The following is a 20,185-nucleotide window of genomic DNA, read 5'->3' as shown; positions in this document are numbered from 1 at the left end:
ATAATATATCAACTACCACTCTTAAAGCTCCCGCTCTGAACATATGTCTTGACCTTGCGATCTATGAGGACCCAAAATTCTGTCCCAAAATAATTAAGTGAAAGCCTTGGTAACACCTTCATTTATTTGAAATGTTTATATACTATTGTAATCTGATGGTGCTTCACAACAGCTTGTGCAAACATGAAATTCAAAGAGAATGGAATTTTATCACGAACTTTTGGAAACCTTATTGTTTATCATTTATTCAACAGGCCCATCTGAAGCTCTTACTAACAGAAACCATTTGCCTGGGAGAATTGTCTCTCCTAGCCATAAACCTGGCTACATTATGTCAAACTGCCAACATCCAGATAAAGACATCATAAAGAACATCCCATTTCGATCATTGTTCTTTCTTTACTTGTTTCACAGATGCCAAAGACAACTCTGTCCATCCCTTGGGTCTCGGCACATTAGAAGTTTGATACTAACATTGCTCCCCTCACAAGAACCTTATGGATTTTAATTTCTGACGAGAGAGTGACTTGATCAGCCATTGTTTTCAGACTTTGCCTATTTATAAAAGAATGTATTTGGCTAGGTGATTGCAAAGGTCTTATTACAGTTGGGGATCCTTGTGAAAGGGGAGTGGATTTTGAGAGACTATTTAAATTGGGAAATCATTATTTAATATTTAATGAGTTGGGTAATCACAAGCAAAGAGACCAAACTGCCATTGGGTCAGTTCTGACTGAAGGCAGCTCAAGAGACTATTTCTGCGACTCCATCTGGCCGGGATAAGCCGCTGGGTTTGAACAGTGCCTAGCCCAAAGAGCTGCCTGGGCTTCTAACAGCGCTTTAAAGAGAATATTGTTGGAAGTTTTAAAATTAGAGTAACTCTAATTTCATATCGATCAATTATTATACTTTCTTTTCTGTTCTTAAGCTTAGTTAAGAGAAGGAAAATCCATATCCACGTTGTTCTTATAATTGGAATATCAGTATCATTTCCCACGAATGAAAGGTCATCATAAATAATTGCAGAAGAATAACCAATCCCAAATGGTCCGTCAAAAGCACTGAGCCAGCTCCCGTTCTCTGTTTAAAAAGACTTGAAGTGACTGAGTAGGTAGGTGGTTAAAACCTAGAACATCTAACAGTTTGTAATCCGAAAACTTGAAAGATAATTGAACGTGGAATAATTTTGTCAGGATGTGATTCAGTGTTGTCACGATACGCATTAACTACATGTAAACATTTTGCTCTGCTTTATGAACTCTCAGGGCTGCTGAAGTTTCCTATCACTCCAGTATTGTATGCTCACTTTTTTCTTCTTTGAAACTTATCTTAGTTCCTGATACTTTTCGAATCTGAAGATGAAGAATCAGTTAGTTTGGGTTGCTGGTCGTAAGGGATAAGTGGCATTTTAGAAAATCTGAAGCTGCCTATAAGCAGGATTCAAGGCCCCAAAGACTCTGTCCATAGCTTTCATAGAGTTGAATTATGAAATTTACAGCAGTTTTTAAGTTAACGAAATGGAAAACTCGTACTTGTGGTTTAGAGTGTGTCTGCGATTGTTCATCTTTATGGGAACAGACAGCTGCCTCTTCCTCCTGAAAAGCTGCAGGTGGGTTTGAACGATAGACGCTGCAGTTAGCAAGCAGCCCAGTACCAGCAGGCACAGTTTGCAAAGATCTTGAGAATCCTGGACACAGAATCAGCTCTCTATTTGGCTATATCAAGAGAAACCCGTTGCTGCTTGAAAATCGCTTCTTGAACACGGTCCTGTGCATTGGCCGCAATGTTGAAATTCCCATCACATGGTGGGCACAAGCTTTCTCCACAAAAGGATTCACAGAAAGAGCAGGTCTTCCCACCAGGCTGGGCATCTCTGGCTGCTAGAAGTATTAAAAGATAGTTGACCTGTGGGTGGTGGGATTATAAGTTTGGGAAAACACATGCCTTGGATGATCCTGTTCCTATCCTACCCTGTTCTCATGCAATTGCTACTTAAAGAATTGGTATTAGTGCACTTTGTGACTGGCTTAAGCCCTTGAACTTCAGGGCTGTGAGCAGGTGGTGAAAACAGGCAACAGAAAACAGAGCAGGATCCTGTAGCTATATTTTACCATGAAGTCAAATTCATATTTCTGTCTCTGTTATTTGTGTGCAGCGATGGCCAGTGAATGTCAATGTCACAGTGTTCTGCCATCTGCTCTTCCCCGACTCAGCCTAAATGGGGCCCATCAGTAAACTCTCGGGGCTTATTTATTTTTGTTATATTGTTTGTTGGACGAAGGTCATTTTAGAACGACTCAATGGAAATGCTCAAAGTGTGAATCATACCAACCTATGGGGAAGAGTTCATTTGAGGCCATCTTAGAAGGAGGATCCCATTCTACTTGGATTTATGTTGTTTTAGCACCAGTCTGGTAAATGGAACAAATGCGCATTGAACTCGGTGGTCGTATTGAGAAGCCACAAGAAGACAGGTATGGAAGTCAAAATTAAAAGTGATTACAACTAAGGATCAGCGATTTGATTATTTTTTCCCCAATTTGTGGAGATTCGGCTCGTGACTGATCCAGACAGGGCGGGCCGAGTGAAGGCCAGTTCCCTTCTTCATCCTCTGTAATCTTCTGGAGCCCTGAAGCGCAGCGGGTCAGGCAGTGGGCTGCTTCTGAGAGGTCAGCTGTTGGAGCCCCCAGTGGCTCGCGGGGAGAAAGAGGAGGCTGGCCGCTGCTGCAGAGATTTGCTGTCTTGCAACACAGTGAAACCCGGCATGCCAAGGCCAGCACTAAAACCTCATTATTCACCTATGAATTCATTCATTGGCTTTCAAAATGCAATCTGTTAGAAATAAGAAACATTCATAGCTTGCCATCACTATAAAAACAGTCCTTTGGGGCCCCTAGTATCTGTCTCAATGAAACTGAACAATTGTAGGAGTTATTTTCTAACTGACAAATGAAGGGATGGAGGACTACCAGTACTGCACAAATGCCAGACCCTCCCTATAATTCAAATTATGTACAGAATTATGTTCTAGGCTTTATGGAACAGTGCTGCAGACTCTATTCTACATTAGCTTTTATATTCAATTTTATATAGAATTAGAAATGATAATCTAATGAAACCAGCTACCTATACCCTAGCTTTAAGAATGATGTTTCCTTCATGAAATTATACCCCTAAGCATAGTCTTTTCAGGAACTTTTTCCACTTTATGAAATTTTTCTTATAGTAAAAAGAATACATATTCGTTGTGGAACGTGAGGAAGGGCACTAAACAAAAAACAACAACAAAAACCCACATAAAACACAAAATTCAGAGATGACATTTTATTACTCTTTTTCATTTTTTTAATTGTGTCCGAAGAATTTCTTTAAATGTTTAGAAGCATATATATATACAATTTGCATTCTGATTTTTATTAAACATAAAACACGGACATTGCTCCACACTTTGAAACCTCTTTCAAATAATATAATTTGGAAAAATAGGCGCTCATACTTCATGTAGCAGCAGTAGTTTAGTGTCCATTTAGGGTATGTTAAAATTTTAAGCACTCTAAATTCCACTGTTGTGAACACTTTATGATTTAGTGTTTGCCTTCGATTCTTAGGGGACGGGAGAGTGTGATCAATTTTAAGATCCTCTGCACAGAGGTACCCTCTTTGTTTGACAGCAAGTGTTTCTATCATAAAAGAGCCCTGGTGGTGCTGTGAAGGAGGCCTGGTGGCGGAGTGGTTAAGAGTTGGGCTGCTAACAGCAAGGTCAGCAGTTCGAAACCACCAATCGCTTCATGGGAGAAACCTAGTACTGGTTGCTCCAGTGCAGATTTCAAGTCTTGGAAGCCCACAGGGCAGTTCTCCTCTGTCCTGTGAGGTAACTCTGAGTCAAATCAATGGGGTGACTCTGGTTCTGGTGGCACTGTTGCGTAAGCATTGGACTGCTACGCACTCAGTCGTTGAAGACCACCAGCTGGGATAGGCAGGGAGCTGTTTGTTCCCATAGCAGTTAACCCAACCGAGGCTCTCTGAGCTGCACTTGAATCGATGGCAGTGAATTGGGTTTGCTGGTTTGGGTACAGCTGTGTTAAAGGACCTCTGGAGATGCGCTGGCTGCCTGCTCAGGCGCCCACGGAAATGTTAGTGGTTCATACGCGCCAGCCACTCCCCAGGAGAAGGGTTGAGTGTCTACTTCCGTAAAGACTTACGGCTTTAGAAGCTCTACGTGGTAGCTCGCACTGTCCTATAGGGTTACTATGAGGCAGAATGCATGGGAGTGCTCCTTCGTTGCTGCCTTATGTTGTCATATTTAATTTTGTATAAATTCATTTTCATCCCAACCACATTATACATACTTTATACCAGGTACTCTATGCTTTATTCTCTTATAATCAAGATCTAGCTCTAGAACATTGTTTTCAATAATAGAAACAAAGCAAAAAAGCAGGAAAAAAAACTCTTGCATTTTGTGAGGAAAAGCCCATCATAATGTGATTTTTTTCATGGTATCAAATAAACATATGCTAGTTTTAGGAACAAATGTGATTCAGAATTGTCTTGGTGTCAGTGAGTTTGTTTTGGTTTTGAGTTTTGTAAATTGAGTTAAAACACATAAGTAGAAAAAAATCTGTACATAATTCTATTATGTGGAGAAAAGTGCTATATATATGTTAACAATGCAGTGCGCTTTCCCCCCAAAAATACTTCTATGTAGTATAATGTAATTATGAAGTTTACATTTAACATTTTTTCAGTACTATCAATTGAATCCCTATTATGTGCAGAGTACTGCATTAAGTCTCTTTCATTCTCTGAAGTACTTGGATAAATTTTTTAGTCATCAATACCAAAAGATAACCAATCACACAAAAGTGATATCTCAAAATATATTTCAAAACCCTCCCAAGCAAGTAGCGGTTGCATCAGTTGCTATATCAAAGACTGGCTCGTGTTATTGAGTAACCCACAAGCTATCCCGTCTTTGACAGCTGTATTTGCCTTGCTCGTGATAAGAGAGCACAGCCGGTCACGCTGTGTTTTTTAGTTCTTGTTTGCAAGCGCTCCGCATGACCTATCAGAGATGGCAAAGGTGCAGCAACATTTATTCCTTCCAGTCAAAACTTAGAAAATCCCATGGGTAGACTCCATCATGACAACTTTCAGGTGGTAGAGACCAGGTAAGATGAAAGGTTTCCTCACTTGAAGGCATTGAATAACTTTTCTACACTTTACCGTAGGGATTTCTAAAGTCATTCAAAATAAGCGAGTCATGGCTGTATTTTTTAACATAAATTGTGTTAAGCCTTTCATTCTACTTTATTTTTATTCAGAAAAAAAATTTAAGTCAACCTAAAGTTGCTTTCTCTTTTTGATCGATAATTATATGAATCCTTCCTATAATTAAGAGTCAGAAAAAAAAAACAAAAAAAAAAAAGAAAAAAAAGAGTCAGAAGAAAGCTGAAGGATGTTCATTGCTAAAGTTTGAGGGTGAGTCCAGACACAGACTTGGTCGTACTCTTTCAATGAAATAGTCCGGCCTGCTGATATGTGACTAGATTTTTATTCAGCAATTACTAGAATAATAAAATCAAGAGTAACAGAGTTGGGAAGGACCCACCAATTTTATTGGAAATGAAGGCTTCAAGCAAGTAAGGATTTGGCCAAGGGGTGGTGGCATCATGGTTACGAGTTGGGATGCGATCCAAAAGGGCAGCAGTCTGAAACCAGCAGCCTTTCTGAGGGAGAAAGATGGGCTTTCTGCTTCCATAAACAGTTAGTCTCGGAAACTCACAGAGCAGCTCTATCCTGCCCTGCAGGGTCGCTCTGAGTTCTCCTGCAGTTGGTGAGTTTGGTTGGCTTGGTTCTGGAGATGAGGTAAGATGATGTCTTCTCACAGGAAGGCTTGGGTGGTTTTCCACATTTTGCAGTATAGATTTCCCAATCCATTCAATATAATTGAATTATATCTCTATATGTTTGCATATTAATGATAGGTTTTGATCTAGATACCCAATGTTGGTATTTTGGGTTTCTATTTTACTGGAGAATTTAAGAGCCAACAATTATTCTACCACTAAAATGAATCATGCTCCGAAGTTTAGTCTACGACAAAGCATTTTACCTTTTTGCATGCCTTGACATATTAATCTCTAGTGTTGTGATGTGAAAGATCATATTTTACCCAGTTCTCCCAGTTTTCATTGTACTTACTTATTATTTTAAAAATCATTTTATTGGGGACTCTTATCACAATCCATACATCCATCCATTGTCTCAAGCACATTTGTACATATGTTGCCAATATCATTTTCAAAACATTTTCTTTCTACTTGAGCTCTTGATATCAACTAATGTCTCCCCTCGCCCACCCTCTCTCCCTCATGAACCCTTGATAGTTTATAAATTTTTTCCATGTCTTACACTGACTACTGTCTCCATTCACCCACTTTTCATTTGTCTACCCCGCTGGGAGGGGGTTATATTTAGATCATTGTGATTGGTTCCCCCTTACCCTCCTGGATATTGGTCCTGAGGGGCTTATCTGCCCTGGATTCCCTGTCCTGTGTTGTGAACTCTTATCTCAGTGTACATGCTCTGGTTTAGCTAGATTTGTAAGGTAGAATTGGGGTCATGATAGTGGGGGGAGGAAGTATTATAGAACTAGAGGAATGTTGTATGTTTCTGTACTGCACCCTGACTAGCTCGTCTCTTTCCTTGTGACCCTTCTGTAAGGGGATATCCAATTGTCCACAGATGGGTTTTGGGTCTCCACTCCGCACTCCCCCTCATTCACATTGATATGATTTTTTTCTTCTGTGTCTTTGATGCCTGATACCTGATCCCATTGACACCTCATGAAAATATCATAGTTTAACAACTCTTAGTTTTAAAAATGTTGCCAGAAATCTTGACCGCTATAAACAGAATCCTTTGTTACAAGTCTTGAGCAAACTACCCAATCTCTGTGGGTCTTATTTTCTTCCCCTGGAAGCTGGGGATGTTCATAGTAGCTACCTACAAACATTATTATATAGATTGACTAAGTTAATAGACATATTACAGCTAGACTATCAGGGCCAAATATACCTGACTACTCTCGTGTTGTTTTTGTCATTATTGTTATTATTATTAACTTGGGATATAAATCTTCATTAACATTTTCTGTATAACATCAAAACAATATGCAACCCTATCACACATTTTTAGAAATCTTCCATTTGAAAAAAATGACTCCCCCCCCAATTTAAATGCTTTTAAGTCATAGGTTAGATTTGTAAAATCAGCTCTATTGCTATTGGAGTCCATTTCTTACAAATATTTATCTGTGTAGTCTTTATGGACTTTCAATAATGTGTCACAATTTTCTGTCCTGCAGCATTTTTTAAGTGTGCATTTTTTATTAAATACAATTTCATTTACCAGAATATTTTATTATGGATGGGACTCTCTCAGCTTCCATTTGGCCTGGGGATCACTATGTGAAACAAATCAGTCAGTGGACTACCCACTGTCTTATCAAAAGAGCGAGTGGAAATGGTTTGTGTAAGAGCTTAGAAGATTTAAGTGGTCCTTAAGTGCATTCCTAAGTAAACAATCCCTTCCCTTTCCCAGCTGGAACTAGAGTTTGAGAAAAGTTTTACAACTTACATGAGGACTTTTTAAAGGAGCGCTGTTGATATGGGGTGAGTTCTCATGCCCTGAAGTGGGAAGAATCGGGAGTGATTCACAGCCACTGGAGAGAGGATTAGTAAGGAAATGATCCACAGAGCTTTGTAGCTATTCCCCGTGCTTGAGGACCACACAGACTGGGGGTCTGACTTGTCACTGGAATAATTTCAGATGCCTAGTGGGTTCACCTGTAGCACTGACGTTGGAGAGCGGTACTGGTTGCTCTGTGTCCCCTACACTTCAGATCTTACTGTGTCAGGGAATGCAAGATGTTTCCAGGGAGCTAGAGTTTGGTCACATGTAGGAGTCAGGGTTTATCTTTACATCAAGCTTGTCCAAGAGGACTTACACAGCTCAGTAGAAGGAGGCTGAGGGTCAGGGAAATGCCAGCCACCTGAGAGAAAGCCCTAGAGAGCAGATGTGTCTCCACACCAATTACCAAGTACCCCACAAATGTTAAGTACCTACCCAGCACACTGGCTGCAACAATAGGCTCAAGCAGAAGGACAATTGTGAGCATGGCGCAGGGCTGGGTGGTGTTCCTTCCAGTTGTGCATAGGAGTCACTGTGGGGCAGAAGCAACTCCATAGCACCCAAGAGCAACAACCCTACCCAGCCCAGAGAGCTCTCGGCACCTGTCAGTCAAGTAACAGTGTTCCTGCCACTGTTTATACCCCTCCTTTCCATTTAACCCTGAGTCAGAATTACAGTTAGCAAACTGCTATGAAGTGGTTCGGCACCCTTCAGCTCCGCATCACTGGGACAAGGGACTTAGCTGCAATGTAGATGGACGTTAAGGGGCCCTGGTGGTAGCACAAAGCCACTAGCTGCGGCTCCCGGGAAGACTCAGTGTCTCACCAGCCCAGCGGGCAGGCTGCTCTGGCCTACAGGCTTGCTAGGAGTTGAAATCAACCCCATGGCAATGGGTTTAGATTTCAGTTCTACTAAAATTAAGTTTTTATTACTAAGCAAAAAGTTGCACATCATCATGTCTGAAGTTAACCAGAAATGTCCTGAGTCTTGGCTTGGATTTCACCTGAGGAAAAGGAAGACCCAGTGCCCAGAATAAACTTAAATGGAGAATGTAGATTATTTTGGAATCATTTTCCACAAATTCTATTTTTTAATATTATGATTGTATCTCCACATTTTGCTCAATGATTTCCTTATTGAATGCATTTGAGTCTGCGATCTTGAGTTACTATGATGTTACTTACACTCAACTCTCCCATTGAGTCACTTCAGACTCACATAGGACAACTGTGTATGATGGACTAGAACAGCCCCAGGGGGTTTTGAGGCTGTATATCTTTCTAGAAGCAGAAAGCCTCATCTTTCTCCTAAGGAGTGGCTGGTGGGTTAGAACCACAGACCTTGTGCTTCGTAGCCCAACATGTAACCCTCTACTTCACCAGAGCGTCCTTCAAGGTTGCACTAGACAGGTTTATGTTTATTTCTATCATTACACTTTGGATTATCAGAGGTATATTCCCAGTAGAGGGGATATCCTTATATGTACATATGGACAAATTGCTTCTTAAAGGTTTTGGAATGCATTCCACAATCACTATGCTTTCATGAATGGTTCACAACACCAGCAAGTTAAAAGAGGGAGAAAACAAACAAAAACATTATTTTTTTTTAATGTGTGGATAACTTGATTGTAAAAAAGACAAAAGTACAAGCTATTTTCAGCTAGTTCTGACCTAAGCAGATATAAAAATATTATTTTATACATTTGCTTTATAAACAATAAATTTGGCAGATTTGTTCATTATAAAATACCTCTTCATGCAGGAAAAGTATGCATAAGAATTTGAAGTCAGTCGTTAATTTTGAAGCACAGTAATTCAGAGGAGGAAACCATTTAAAATTTTACTAATGACCAATAAAATAATTTACTGTTAAATAAAACTAATCATAAATTTTATCTCTCGTGACTTACATAAAACTTTAAAAGGTTAACCGTGAAGCATTAATCACTCTGGGCCATCAGGCTAGTTTCTGGGTAATTGCGCTAGAGCGATTCCTGTAACCCCCCTGTGCTCTGCACATAAAGGTTAGGGTGGTAAATTCAAGGCAGCATTCCCGGTAGGAAAGAGGTCTTTCAAAGTTGCGATTTGTAGACACTGACCTGGTTTTCCAATGAAGAGCTCAGAGTGAGCTGCTAAGCCAGAGAGAGAGAGAGAGAGACATTGCCTGCGAGGTCACCTGGAAAAGTACAGTCACGCAATGTCCTCTTCCCTAGGAAACGTGTCAAACCTCCCCCAGGAGAGCATCCCCCTAGAGAGCTTTACAATGGACGGTTCACGTTTTGTACCATGGGGACACCAAACATCCCGCCACTCTGCGACCGGAGTGGTTCTCAGGAGATGTCAGGAGAAGTTCCTACCTGGACCAAGCTATATCCCGTGCGCTGGATGAGTGCGCGGAGAGCTGCTTCCTTCTGGGTGCCGCTCAATCCATCCCCGGATTTTTGATTTGATTCCATTGAGAGTGATTATCAGCAAAAAATCAGGTTAATTAGGGTTGCTCACTGAAACCAAATTTAAGATAAATTAAGTAAATGACGGTTGCCCACGCCAAACTTTTCCTTTTCAAAAAGGACATCTTCAGGAAACATTTTCTATAAATGAATCATTACCGTGGGAGCAACTAACAGCCACACGCAAACCAGGCCGGTTAAATGTATATTCTGTTCTCATTTTTAAAAAAAGAGAGATTTCTTATTTAAATGTTCCATTTCAATCAAAATGTTGGTGTTAGAAACGAATGCTATCCATGCTCCAATTAGAATTCAGATCAGTAACTCGATCCAATTATCTCAGGAAGTCTCCAAATGCTCCCCCCCAAAAATTAGCTCACTTCCGTGAAAAGATTATGCACAATCGTTTTTGCAGATGTAGGAAGACAGCCCTGTTGGCAAGTGAACCCAGACAGGACAGGGTGTTGACATCCTCAGAGGTTGAGCTATGTATGACCTCTGTACAGGTACTCTCCACAGTTACCTTCCTAGAATCAGGTGTGCTGGCGTTACATGCACAGGTGTAATCAGGCAAATTATTTTATGTATTAAAAATATGACATTGATTTTAGCAAAGCAAGAAGAGTGGATCTTCGGGAAGAGGTGTTGGACAGGCCTACCACCCTGGATTATGAGAGAAGGCTTTTAAAAAGTCCATGGGAAAATTCCATTATCATTCATTCCATTTGCCTGGGAACTCCTGGTGTACATATGACGCCACTTGTAAACTCTAAGATAAATTTTGGAAGTTTAGACATCTACTGCTTGTGTTTCTTGATAAGGAGATGACGTTTTTAGCATCTTATTGTCTATTCCCTCTGCTTTGGGAGCATATTTGAAGCTCATTCCAAAAGGAATGGCTGCTTTTCCTAGGGAAAGGATCAGCACTGTTGTACAGGTTCCGGTTTATGGAGAAGGCAAAGGGGTATAGGCTGACCTGCTGCGTGAGTGTCTGCGGGACTAGTGAGGTTTTATGCTGACTGTGCATGCAGCTTGATTTCCTGTCAACCAAGGCAAAGGAAACACGTCTTACTGTAAAATGAAACAAATGCAAATCTAAGATATTTGACTTTGGGGTCTTTGCTTTCTTCATTTTATTTGGTCCTGTACATTGAAATTTCCTGCACTATTACTGACTGTCATTTAAAAATTCATTTACGTAGTGGAATTATGTCTACATGAATAGGTCATTAATCACCTGATGGTCAGAATACTGGAATGTATTAATAAAAGGAAAATGGGACAAAAATTGGACGGTAGAAAATCATTTCAGTAAAATGAAGCTTTAGGGAATTCTTAAAAGTCCCCCAAAGTAATGGGCAATTGTCACTGAGAAAGTATATTTTTCATATAATCTAAAATATAAATTTTAAAACTATGAAATTCCATAGAGAATGAATATATTAGCTATTATAGGGACAAAACAATCTTGAGCTAGAACTTTGTGGTCATTGTTGCTTGCTTTTGACTCTAGGCAGTTCCACTCATTCAATTATTCCTCTGAGAAGGATGTAGTTCAAGCTTAATGGCAGGAGGTTGAAAGAGTAAGTCATGCCATTTCCACCTTTCTGCCCTGCGTTTCATGGATATAAGTTAGCATACAGTTTTAGTATCTGAACTTTGCAAAGAGAAAGGTTTTTTTTGTCTCTCCCCTCCTTTCATTCAATTTTTCTTTTTATATCTTAATTTTGTATTGTGGCTAGAGAAGATCGGAACATTTCTTTCTGATTCTATGCACCTGTGATTTAATAAATGCTTAGCAATCCAGGTTAGAGCATGCATTGATGACGCTTACAGTATAAACAATCTTTCTATGGGTATGATAAGATCGAGCTAAAGAGAGTGGGGTTTTCAGTTTATAATCCTAAACTGAAGGTGGATATGGAAGAAAGACGAGGCTTTCTATTTCCATAAAGAATCAAAGGCAGGGATGGGTGGGGGAGGAATCACATCACCGTGAATGAGGGGGAGTGCGTGACGGGGACCCAATGCCCATCTGTAGACAGCTGGACATCCTTTGCAGAGGGGTAGTGGGGAGGAGATGAGTCACTCAGGGTTCAGTGTAGCAACAATGAAACTCAAACTTTCCTCTAGTTCTTGAACGCTTCCTCTCCTCCAAACTATCATGACCCCAATTCTACCTTGCGGACCTGGTTAGACCAGAGGATGTACAGCGGTGCAGTAGGGATCTGGAAACACAGGGACTCTAGGACGGATGAACCCCTCAACACCCGCGGTGAGAGTGGCAACACCAGGAGGGTAGGGGGTGCAGAAAGGGAGAACGGATGTTGGAGATCTATGTGTAACCTCCTCTCTGGGAGATGGGCGATGGGAAGGTGGGTGAGGGGAGACGCCGGGCAGTGTAAGATAAGATAAAATAATTATTTATAAACTATTAAGGGAGCAGGGGGAAGGGGGGAGCAGGGAGGGAGAGGGAGGGGGAAAAAAGGAAACTGAGCTGATTCCTGGAACCCAAGTGGAAGGCGAATTTTGAGAATGACGAGGGCAACGAATGTATAGGGGTGCTTTACTCAATTGATGTATGTATGGATTGTGATGGGAGTTGTATGAGCCCCAATGAAAAGATTTATTAATTTTAAAAAAATGTGGTCCTGGAAACCACCAGGGGCTGTTCCGCCCTGTCCTACATGGTCTTGATGAGCTGGAATGGACTCAACTGCAGCGAAATTTTGGTTTTATCTCCATGAAACAATATACATCAAGCTAGTATTCTCATAGAGTAAACAACAAAAAAAAAAAGCCATACAGGCCTTTTGTAGATTAGAAAAGTGTCTTTAAAGACCAAATTTAACTCTTCCACTTTCCTAAAGGTTAATAAAATTGCCAATTCCCCAGGACAGTCTCCAGTTCTCCCAGGGTGCTGAATTCAGCCTGCCAGGAGGAGGGAGGCCGAAGGTGGACAGGAGGTTAAGAGTGTAAGGTACCGTTGTCTCACTGTTTGCAGGCCAAGTCTATCGTCTCTGGGCCAACCTGTGGATTGGCTCTTTGCTGAACCTCATCTTTTCCATGCAAAAGATAACACTTCCTGGTGAAATGGCAAGGTTTTATTTGCAAAGCCCAACTTTCATTTTGGTTAATAATTAGTAAAGGGGTTAAGGACATTTTGGCACAAGTAAGGCCTTTGGATCACTTTCAAGTTCACTTCAAAGTTATTGAGAAAAATCTGTCTAATGTTCCAATGTAGTCTCAAGTCATAGAAATCTGGGTATGAAGATAAGATTCAGAATTTTCTGGAAATGGGACTTGATCTTAAATTTTTATTTCTCAGAAACATTCATCCCTCTCTTTACCGTACCTTCTCTAAGGGATCAATTTGAATCCCTGATAATTAAAAAAAAAAAAGTCAAGCCATTGTTTAAGAATTTGGTCAATTTGAAATAAAACAAATTTTATAATTTCTTCAGATTTAAGATTGCATTCTGAAAGCATAGGCCTCGAGTTAGTTTAGCAAGACAATAGGATTTAGAACCTATATATCACAGGCATTAAGAATTTCAGAGTTAGAAGAAAGCACTGACATGTATGAACATTAATTAATTCAAATATTACTTTTTTAGTATCCACTGGGTGGTCAGAATTTTTCTATAAACTGTGGATTTAACAGAAAACAAAACAGCCCCTCCCTCTCAAGACCCAATGCAATTTAATAGTGAGTGTGAATGATAAACAATATAAATAAGTGATCATTTCTAAAAAGAAAAAGTAAGACAGGAAGTACAAATAGGAAGTCTGTGTTTGGAAGCAAACGTTTAAACAGTAAGGCCTTCAAAAGTGAATTTGGAAAAAGGCCTGGGAGAAGTGAGGGTGTCTTGTGGGGCCAAGAATTCCAAACAGAAGTCCTGGCCCTGGTAAAGCATCCGTGGGAAGGGTCCCTACGTGGGATCCTGCTGAGGGAAGAACAAGGCGGACCGCGAAGGGGAAGAGAAGCAGAAGTCCACACAGAGAGGTAATCGGAAATGAGCATGCAGGTCCCTGTAGGTCACAGTAAGAGCTCTGTGCACTGAGATTTGAAGCCCGGAGGTTGATTTTTTTTTCTTTTTCTTAAGTTTTGACAGGATTACTGGCTATTGAGAAAAACTGAAGCAGGGCGGGTTTCAGGGAGTACAACGAAGAAGGGAAGTGATGGAAATTAAGAATGGACCCCTGTATTTTGTGTTGATATTTTGTTTTTCGTGGGATTTTTTCATTGCTGTTGATTGTTTTAAAATACTTCCTTAAAATATTATTTATCTTGATTACTGACTTTTCTGGTGCCCCTTAGATTTTCACTGGAGAAATTCCTCTCTCGCCTCACGCTATATGCAGGGGCGGGCTGCCAAGGGAGAACAGAAGTCCCAGTCAGGAACGATTGTCACATCTTGGTCAAAGAAGGCAGTGGCTTGGACTAGAATGGTAATAGTTGAGGTAGTAAAGAGGTTGAATCATGGATGTGGATGAATTGAATGTGGTGTAAGAGAGAAATAAGGAATCAGGAATGACATGGTTTTTTAACCTGGGCAACCCCGAAGGAGAGTGTCGGCAGTAAGTGGGGTGTGGCGGAAAACACGGGAGAACCATGGCTCACGTCGGGGGCATGCTGGTCTGGAGATGCTCATTGCAGCTGCACCTGGAAGACTTGAGAGGATAGTTTTATAGATGAGTCCAGATTTCATGGAAGGTTTCTAAGCAGGAGATACTGATTTACAAGTTTTCCACCCAGAAGTATTTAAAACTATGAAACTGGATTCATACAGTGACTGGGTGGGGAACAGGTTCAAGTACCAAATTTCAGAACACTCTAACTTCTGGGGGCTAGAGAGGTAAAGAAGAATCAGCAAAGGAGATGGACCCAGGCCAGCCAGAAAGACAGGTGAGTGAAGTGGTTTGGAAAACAAGAAAAGACAGGCTTTCCAGAATAGGCTGAATGATGTTAAAGTTAAAAGTCAGATGAAGCCTGAATGTTCATTTTGGAGCTAAACTTCCCAGGTTCAGATCCTCATAAAATATGAGAATAAAAGTCTGAGGACTAAAATAATGCTTTAAAACATTTTCACTTGATAAAACTTCTTTGTATCACAACATAATTAATTCAGGCAATCTCTCTCAGGCTTTTTACCATCTGGGGAAATGCGTTGAAGGGATTTGGGAAGCACTCCTAACTCTGGCATATGGTAAATACAAGATCAGTATAAACTATAATAGGCAAAGTCACAAGGAGACGCTGAATCCAGAGGTCCTCCAATAAGGAGCACAATTTCTCGGACAAGTGCAACTACCTAAATGCGAATGGCTAACAGGATAAAGGAGCAAGGAACTGAAGTTGGAATTGAAGTTGGCTAGAGTAGGGGAATAGTGCTGCACCAGAGACTCACTTGCCTTCCATGAGCATCGGTTCCTCCACTTGTGAATTGAGGTAACAAGCGGTCGGTGGGCAATTTCGTAGTGAAGACTAAGTCAGAAAAGCCTGGGAAGTTTAGATGTAAACAGCCAGCGCTCCAACATGACTTACTGACGCTGCTAATGCTTCACCCTGGAGGAGAGAAGCTGAGTGGCGGGACAGAAAAGTGATTCCGGAGAGAAGGACACGACAGCATTTCCTGGGCTATTTCCTTGCCTTTTGCTGCCTTCCTGAAACTCATTCTAAATATGGAATGGCAGAGAGATTAAAAATATAAAAATTAGAGCATCTTTTTCCTACATTTGTTTCTGCTAGCCTCCATTCATCTGTGGTGCCACTGTCCCAGGCTGCCTAGCAGTGATTGTTTAGCAGTGGAACGGCTTGTTCAAGTGGACATGCATCCTCATACCTTCTCTACGGAAACACCCTCCTTTCTTTCTCAACCCCCATCCCAGTGCGAAGTCTCTGAGTCTCACTTTCTTCATATATTAGAATAATATTTTTTTTCTCTTACAGGATTTTTTTTGAGGATGAAATACTGGCACATTTAAATAATTTAAATGGCTCCTAGAATTTCATACCTATCCAATAATTATTGGCTATATGATTTGAATTATTAGTCTAATGCTTCACCACTAAGTGTTTCCAGGAGGCAGAGTTGTAGAACTAGTGTGGGGAGGAGAAAGTTCCAAGTTAGCTTCAAAGACCCTCCCTTCAGGACTCGATCTGAGACGCACCGCCCAGTGTCAGCCTCCAGTTACCATGTCTTCTTGTGGCTCTATACTGTTTACAGAAGCGCCGTCTTCTCTATAAAGCTTCCGTGGACTCCTCCGTGGGTAAAATCAGTTGCTGCTTCCTCAGTGCGATAGAAGCAAACAAAAAGCCAAGCCCAGTGTGCCCCCTGTTGTCGGGGGCATAAGGAGCTCTGCCGCGTGTCTTTGCCGTTCCCGGAACTGTGAGGTTTCTGAGGGCGGGGATTGCCTCGTCTTCATCTTCGTTTCCTCAGAAGGCTTAGCCTGACGATGCTAACTGAAAACTCAAACTCACCGCCATGGAGTCCATTCCGATGCACAACAACCCTAAAGGCCAGGGTGGAACTGCCCCCACGGGTTTCCAAGACGCCAACTCTGCACGGATAGAAAGCCAGGTCTTTCTCTTGCAGAGTGCCTGACGGCTTCCAACTGCTGACTATATGTTGCCCCAGTGAGTGACTGCTACCCACTAGGGCCCTTCTTGACTATGTTAATGTAATTGCTTAATAAACACATGCTTAGCAAATAAAGGCCATTGGAGCATGTGGTAGTTATATAATCTGGTGTCAATCTGAGAGGATTATGAGTGAAGGGGTGGAGTCTGGCCTGTCAATCAAGATATAACCAAGGAGGCCTCTGGGTGGACCTTCTCCTGAGAATTCTGGGAGATGTGGTATTTTCCTCCTTGGAGGCGGAAGACACTTCTCTCTCTCTGTTTACTCCCTGAGACGAAGCTCTACTGACAAGACCTGACAGGACACATGGCACTATGCTGACAGACTGTGCCCTGGGGAACTAGAGAAGCCACGTGGAGACCCCTGGCAGCACTGAGATGCTTCTACCGCCACTGGATCCAAAGACTTTCCACCCACTGGCCTGTGATCATCCTGCACTCAGCGTCATTGCATGTGTATCGTGAGGCTGAAGAGGACTTTATAGATTGGTATCGTATATATGGGCTAATATCAGACTTATGGGCTTGGACTGGACTGGGTTAGGATGTTTTCTTAATATACAATCACCCTTCATATAAAACTCTTATACACATATGAGTTTCTATGGATTTGTTTCTCTAGTCTACCCAGACTAACACAGAGCAGCATTTAAAAATTTACAGTCAATTGTTACCAATCCAAAGTAAGTTAGTCTGACTCTAATGCCCTAATGCTAATGACTTCTTTTGTTCCAGGCTCTCCAGGCTCCCCCCCCTCCCCCCGGAAGTTCTGTCCTGGAATGAACTTGGGTTGCAAGAGAGTGAGAGAGCCAGAGACTCTGGAAAGCGGTGATTGAAAATAGATTGGACATTTAGAGGGACTTGTTTTCTCTTCCATGCCATTCTAAGGTTATATTTGCAATTTTAGTGCCTATCTTTCAAGAAAAGAAAGACTAGGCTGGATTGGGGTATATGATTTCTGCCTTTCTGGACTGCACTTAGGTACTTGAAAGAACAGCTCACTTTATCGCTTGGTTGAGTGAAACTACTCTGTCGAAATTGCCAGAGTTCATTATTGATCAAGGTCGGGACTACAGTTTCTAGCTCTGGCCCTACTGGCCGAAGGTGCCAGTGGATACTGACTCAGGGAAAGTGGCAGGGAATTACAACTATAAAGAAAGTGAGAAGACAGTGAGAACATAGGGAGGGAATTGGTGATTCTTCCAGACTAGATCTGTCCGTGAGATACTGTGGGCTGCTCTGTAATTATAAACATAATCTAGGAAGGGGAAATGTCTTTATTTTGTAAATAAAAAATATCCCGCATGGAGAACAAAGCCATGGAAGGACACTATGAGAGGACTCTCAGCTTTGTTTCCAAGATTTGCCCGAAGTCTTGACAATGTTGCAAGATCCTAATACCTTAGTGGGTCATAGGTTGGCTGCTCGGGAAACAGAAAATGGGGGAGAAAACACTTATTGTTTTTTAATTCCTTCAAAGTGGAATTAAAATTAAACTTGGGCAGAACATGACACACAGGTACAAAAATACATGAGGAAGAAAACACACTTAACATAGGAAGTAAGACTAGTTTGGAAAAGGAAGAACAGAAGTGGTAGCTGTCAATAACAGAGAAGAGATGAAAGATGAAAACAATGTTCAAGTCAGGATGGTACATTGGTTAAAAATTAATTGAAGAGATGAGCCAATCAGGGTGCAGTATAGCACCGATGAAACACACAACTGTCCTCTAGCTCTTTGGTGCTTTCTTCCCCCCACTATCATGACTTCAATTCTACCTTATGAATTGGATTAGACCAGAGCATGCACACTGATACAGATAAGAGCCCTCAACACAGGGAATCCAGAATAGATAAACCCCTCAGGGCCAACAAGGAGAGTAGAGATACCAGGAGGATTAGGGGAGGGTGGGGGGAGAAAGGGGGAATAGATCACAAGGATCAACTTGGAACCCCACCCCAGGGGGATGAATAAAGGAAAAGTGGGTGAGGGGTGACAGAGGATGATGTAAGATATGGGAAAAAATAATCTATAACTTATCAAGGGTTTGTGAGGTTAGATGGGGGAGGGAGGGGAAAATGGGGAGCTGATATCAGGGGCTCAAGTGGGAAAAGAATGCTTTGAAAATGATGATGGCAGCAGATGTGCAAATGTGCTTGACACATTGGAGGAATGTATGGATTGTGATAAGAGATGAAAGAGCCCCCAATAAATGAATTTTTAAAAAATTAAATGAAGAAATTATTCTTGACTTTACCAAAAAGATCAACAAGTATAACTCAAATAATTGCTAGATACCAGGGACGGTGCTAAAGAGTTTAGGTAATAGAAGCGTTCTATTAGTATTATAGCTCTCTTGGGTGGTTGCCTGCACCCAACGATTGACTGCAGTATTGGGAGCCCAAAGGTTGATTGCTCAGAGGTACCCCGGGCAACATGACACAAAGGTCTGGTGGTCTGCTTCAGAAAGCTTCCCGCCAGGAAAACCCCGAGGAGGCTTGTTTTGCTTTGCAAACTGGAGGTTTCCAGCGATTTGGGATTGGTATAATTAATATTATGTTTTTTAATTTTACTTATTTAATTTTTTTTCCTTTTTGGAGAGGACTGGAAAGTGCCCTGGAGGAAGGAAGGAAAGGCTTTCTGTCAGGGTGAGCAGAGCAGACATTCTTTTGTCATCAGAGGGGATATTGGATGCCTAGACAAGGGCAAGCCAAAAAGTATTGCAACAAAATAACAAAACCCTTAGGAAGCAAAACTATCAATATGTGAAGATACTTTGTCTCAACGTGGCATCCATTACATTTATCTTCTTCTGAAGGCAGTGTTGTCACCCCTCTAATGCTTCCTTAAGGGACGCTGTGCTCTTTGATCTGCCTGTACCGCTTCAAAAGGGAAGTTTGGGCATCCCGCAGAATTCACGTTGTGTTCTCTGTAAACATTCTTTGAGTTTGAGGAATGAAAATAAATCTGGAGGGTCAAGATCAGAGCTGTCGGGCAGAGGGGGTAAGGCTTCCACAGCGCTTGCTATTTTGAAGGTACGCCGAGGAGATTGTAACCGAGTGGTCTTGTCTTCAGGTGTGTTTAAACCAAGAGGAAGACTCAAGGTGAATTGGTGCAGGGGCTGTACACAAAAGGCTCCAACGTAACCACCATTGTGGCTCATGCAGGACCAGGAAGAGCGTGGTTCTATCACTACGCCTGGGGTCCTATGAATCACAGCGCCTATCAACAATAAAAATAACTTAAAATCCTATTCATTTGGACCCGGCCGATTTGGGCCCTAACAAGGCTTCCAATAATAAAAGAAACTAAAGGGTATTAATATTAGGTACATTAACTTTACTTATATTGTTATGAAATCTTTTTAAAACGAATGAAACGTTTTATTGGGGGC

The 20,185-nt window shown here is 41.4% G+C and overlaps 1 protein-coding gene across 2 annotated transcripts in view; it reads right to left on the bottom strand.

The window, feature by feature from the left end:
- Positions 1–10,153, bottom strand: part of A1CF (APOBEC1 complementation factor) — a 58,409-nt gene extending 48,256 nt beyond the window's left edge. For both annotated transcript variants that reach the window (XM_075534161.1, XM_075534162.1), the window contains exon 1: positions 10,055–10,153. In XM_075534161.1, the coding sequence (XP_075390276.1) occupies positions 10,055–10,153 (99 nt within the window). The remainder of the gene's footprint in view (positions 1–10,054) is intronic.
- Between the last annotated feature and the right edge of the window lie 10,032 nt (positions 10,154–20,185).

Source organism: Tenrec ecaudatus, chromosome 16, assembly GCF_050624435.1.
Source record: "Tenrec ecaudatus isolate mTenEca1 chromosome 16, mTenEca1.hap1, whole genome shotgun sequence".
Classification (NCBI taxonomy): domain Eukaryota; kingdom Metazoa; phylum Chordata; class Mammalia; order Afrosoricida; family Tenrecidae; genus Tenrec; species Tenrec ecaudatus.
Note: the sequence above shows the minus strand (reverse complement) of the source record. Positions and strands in the feature narration are given on the sequence as shown.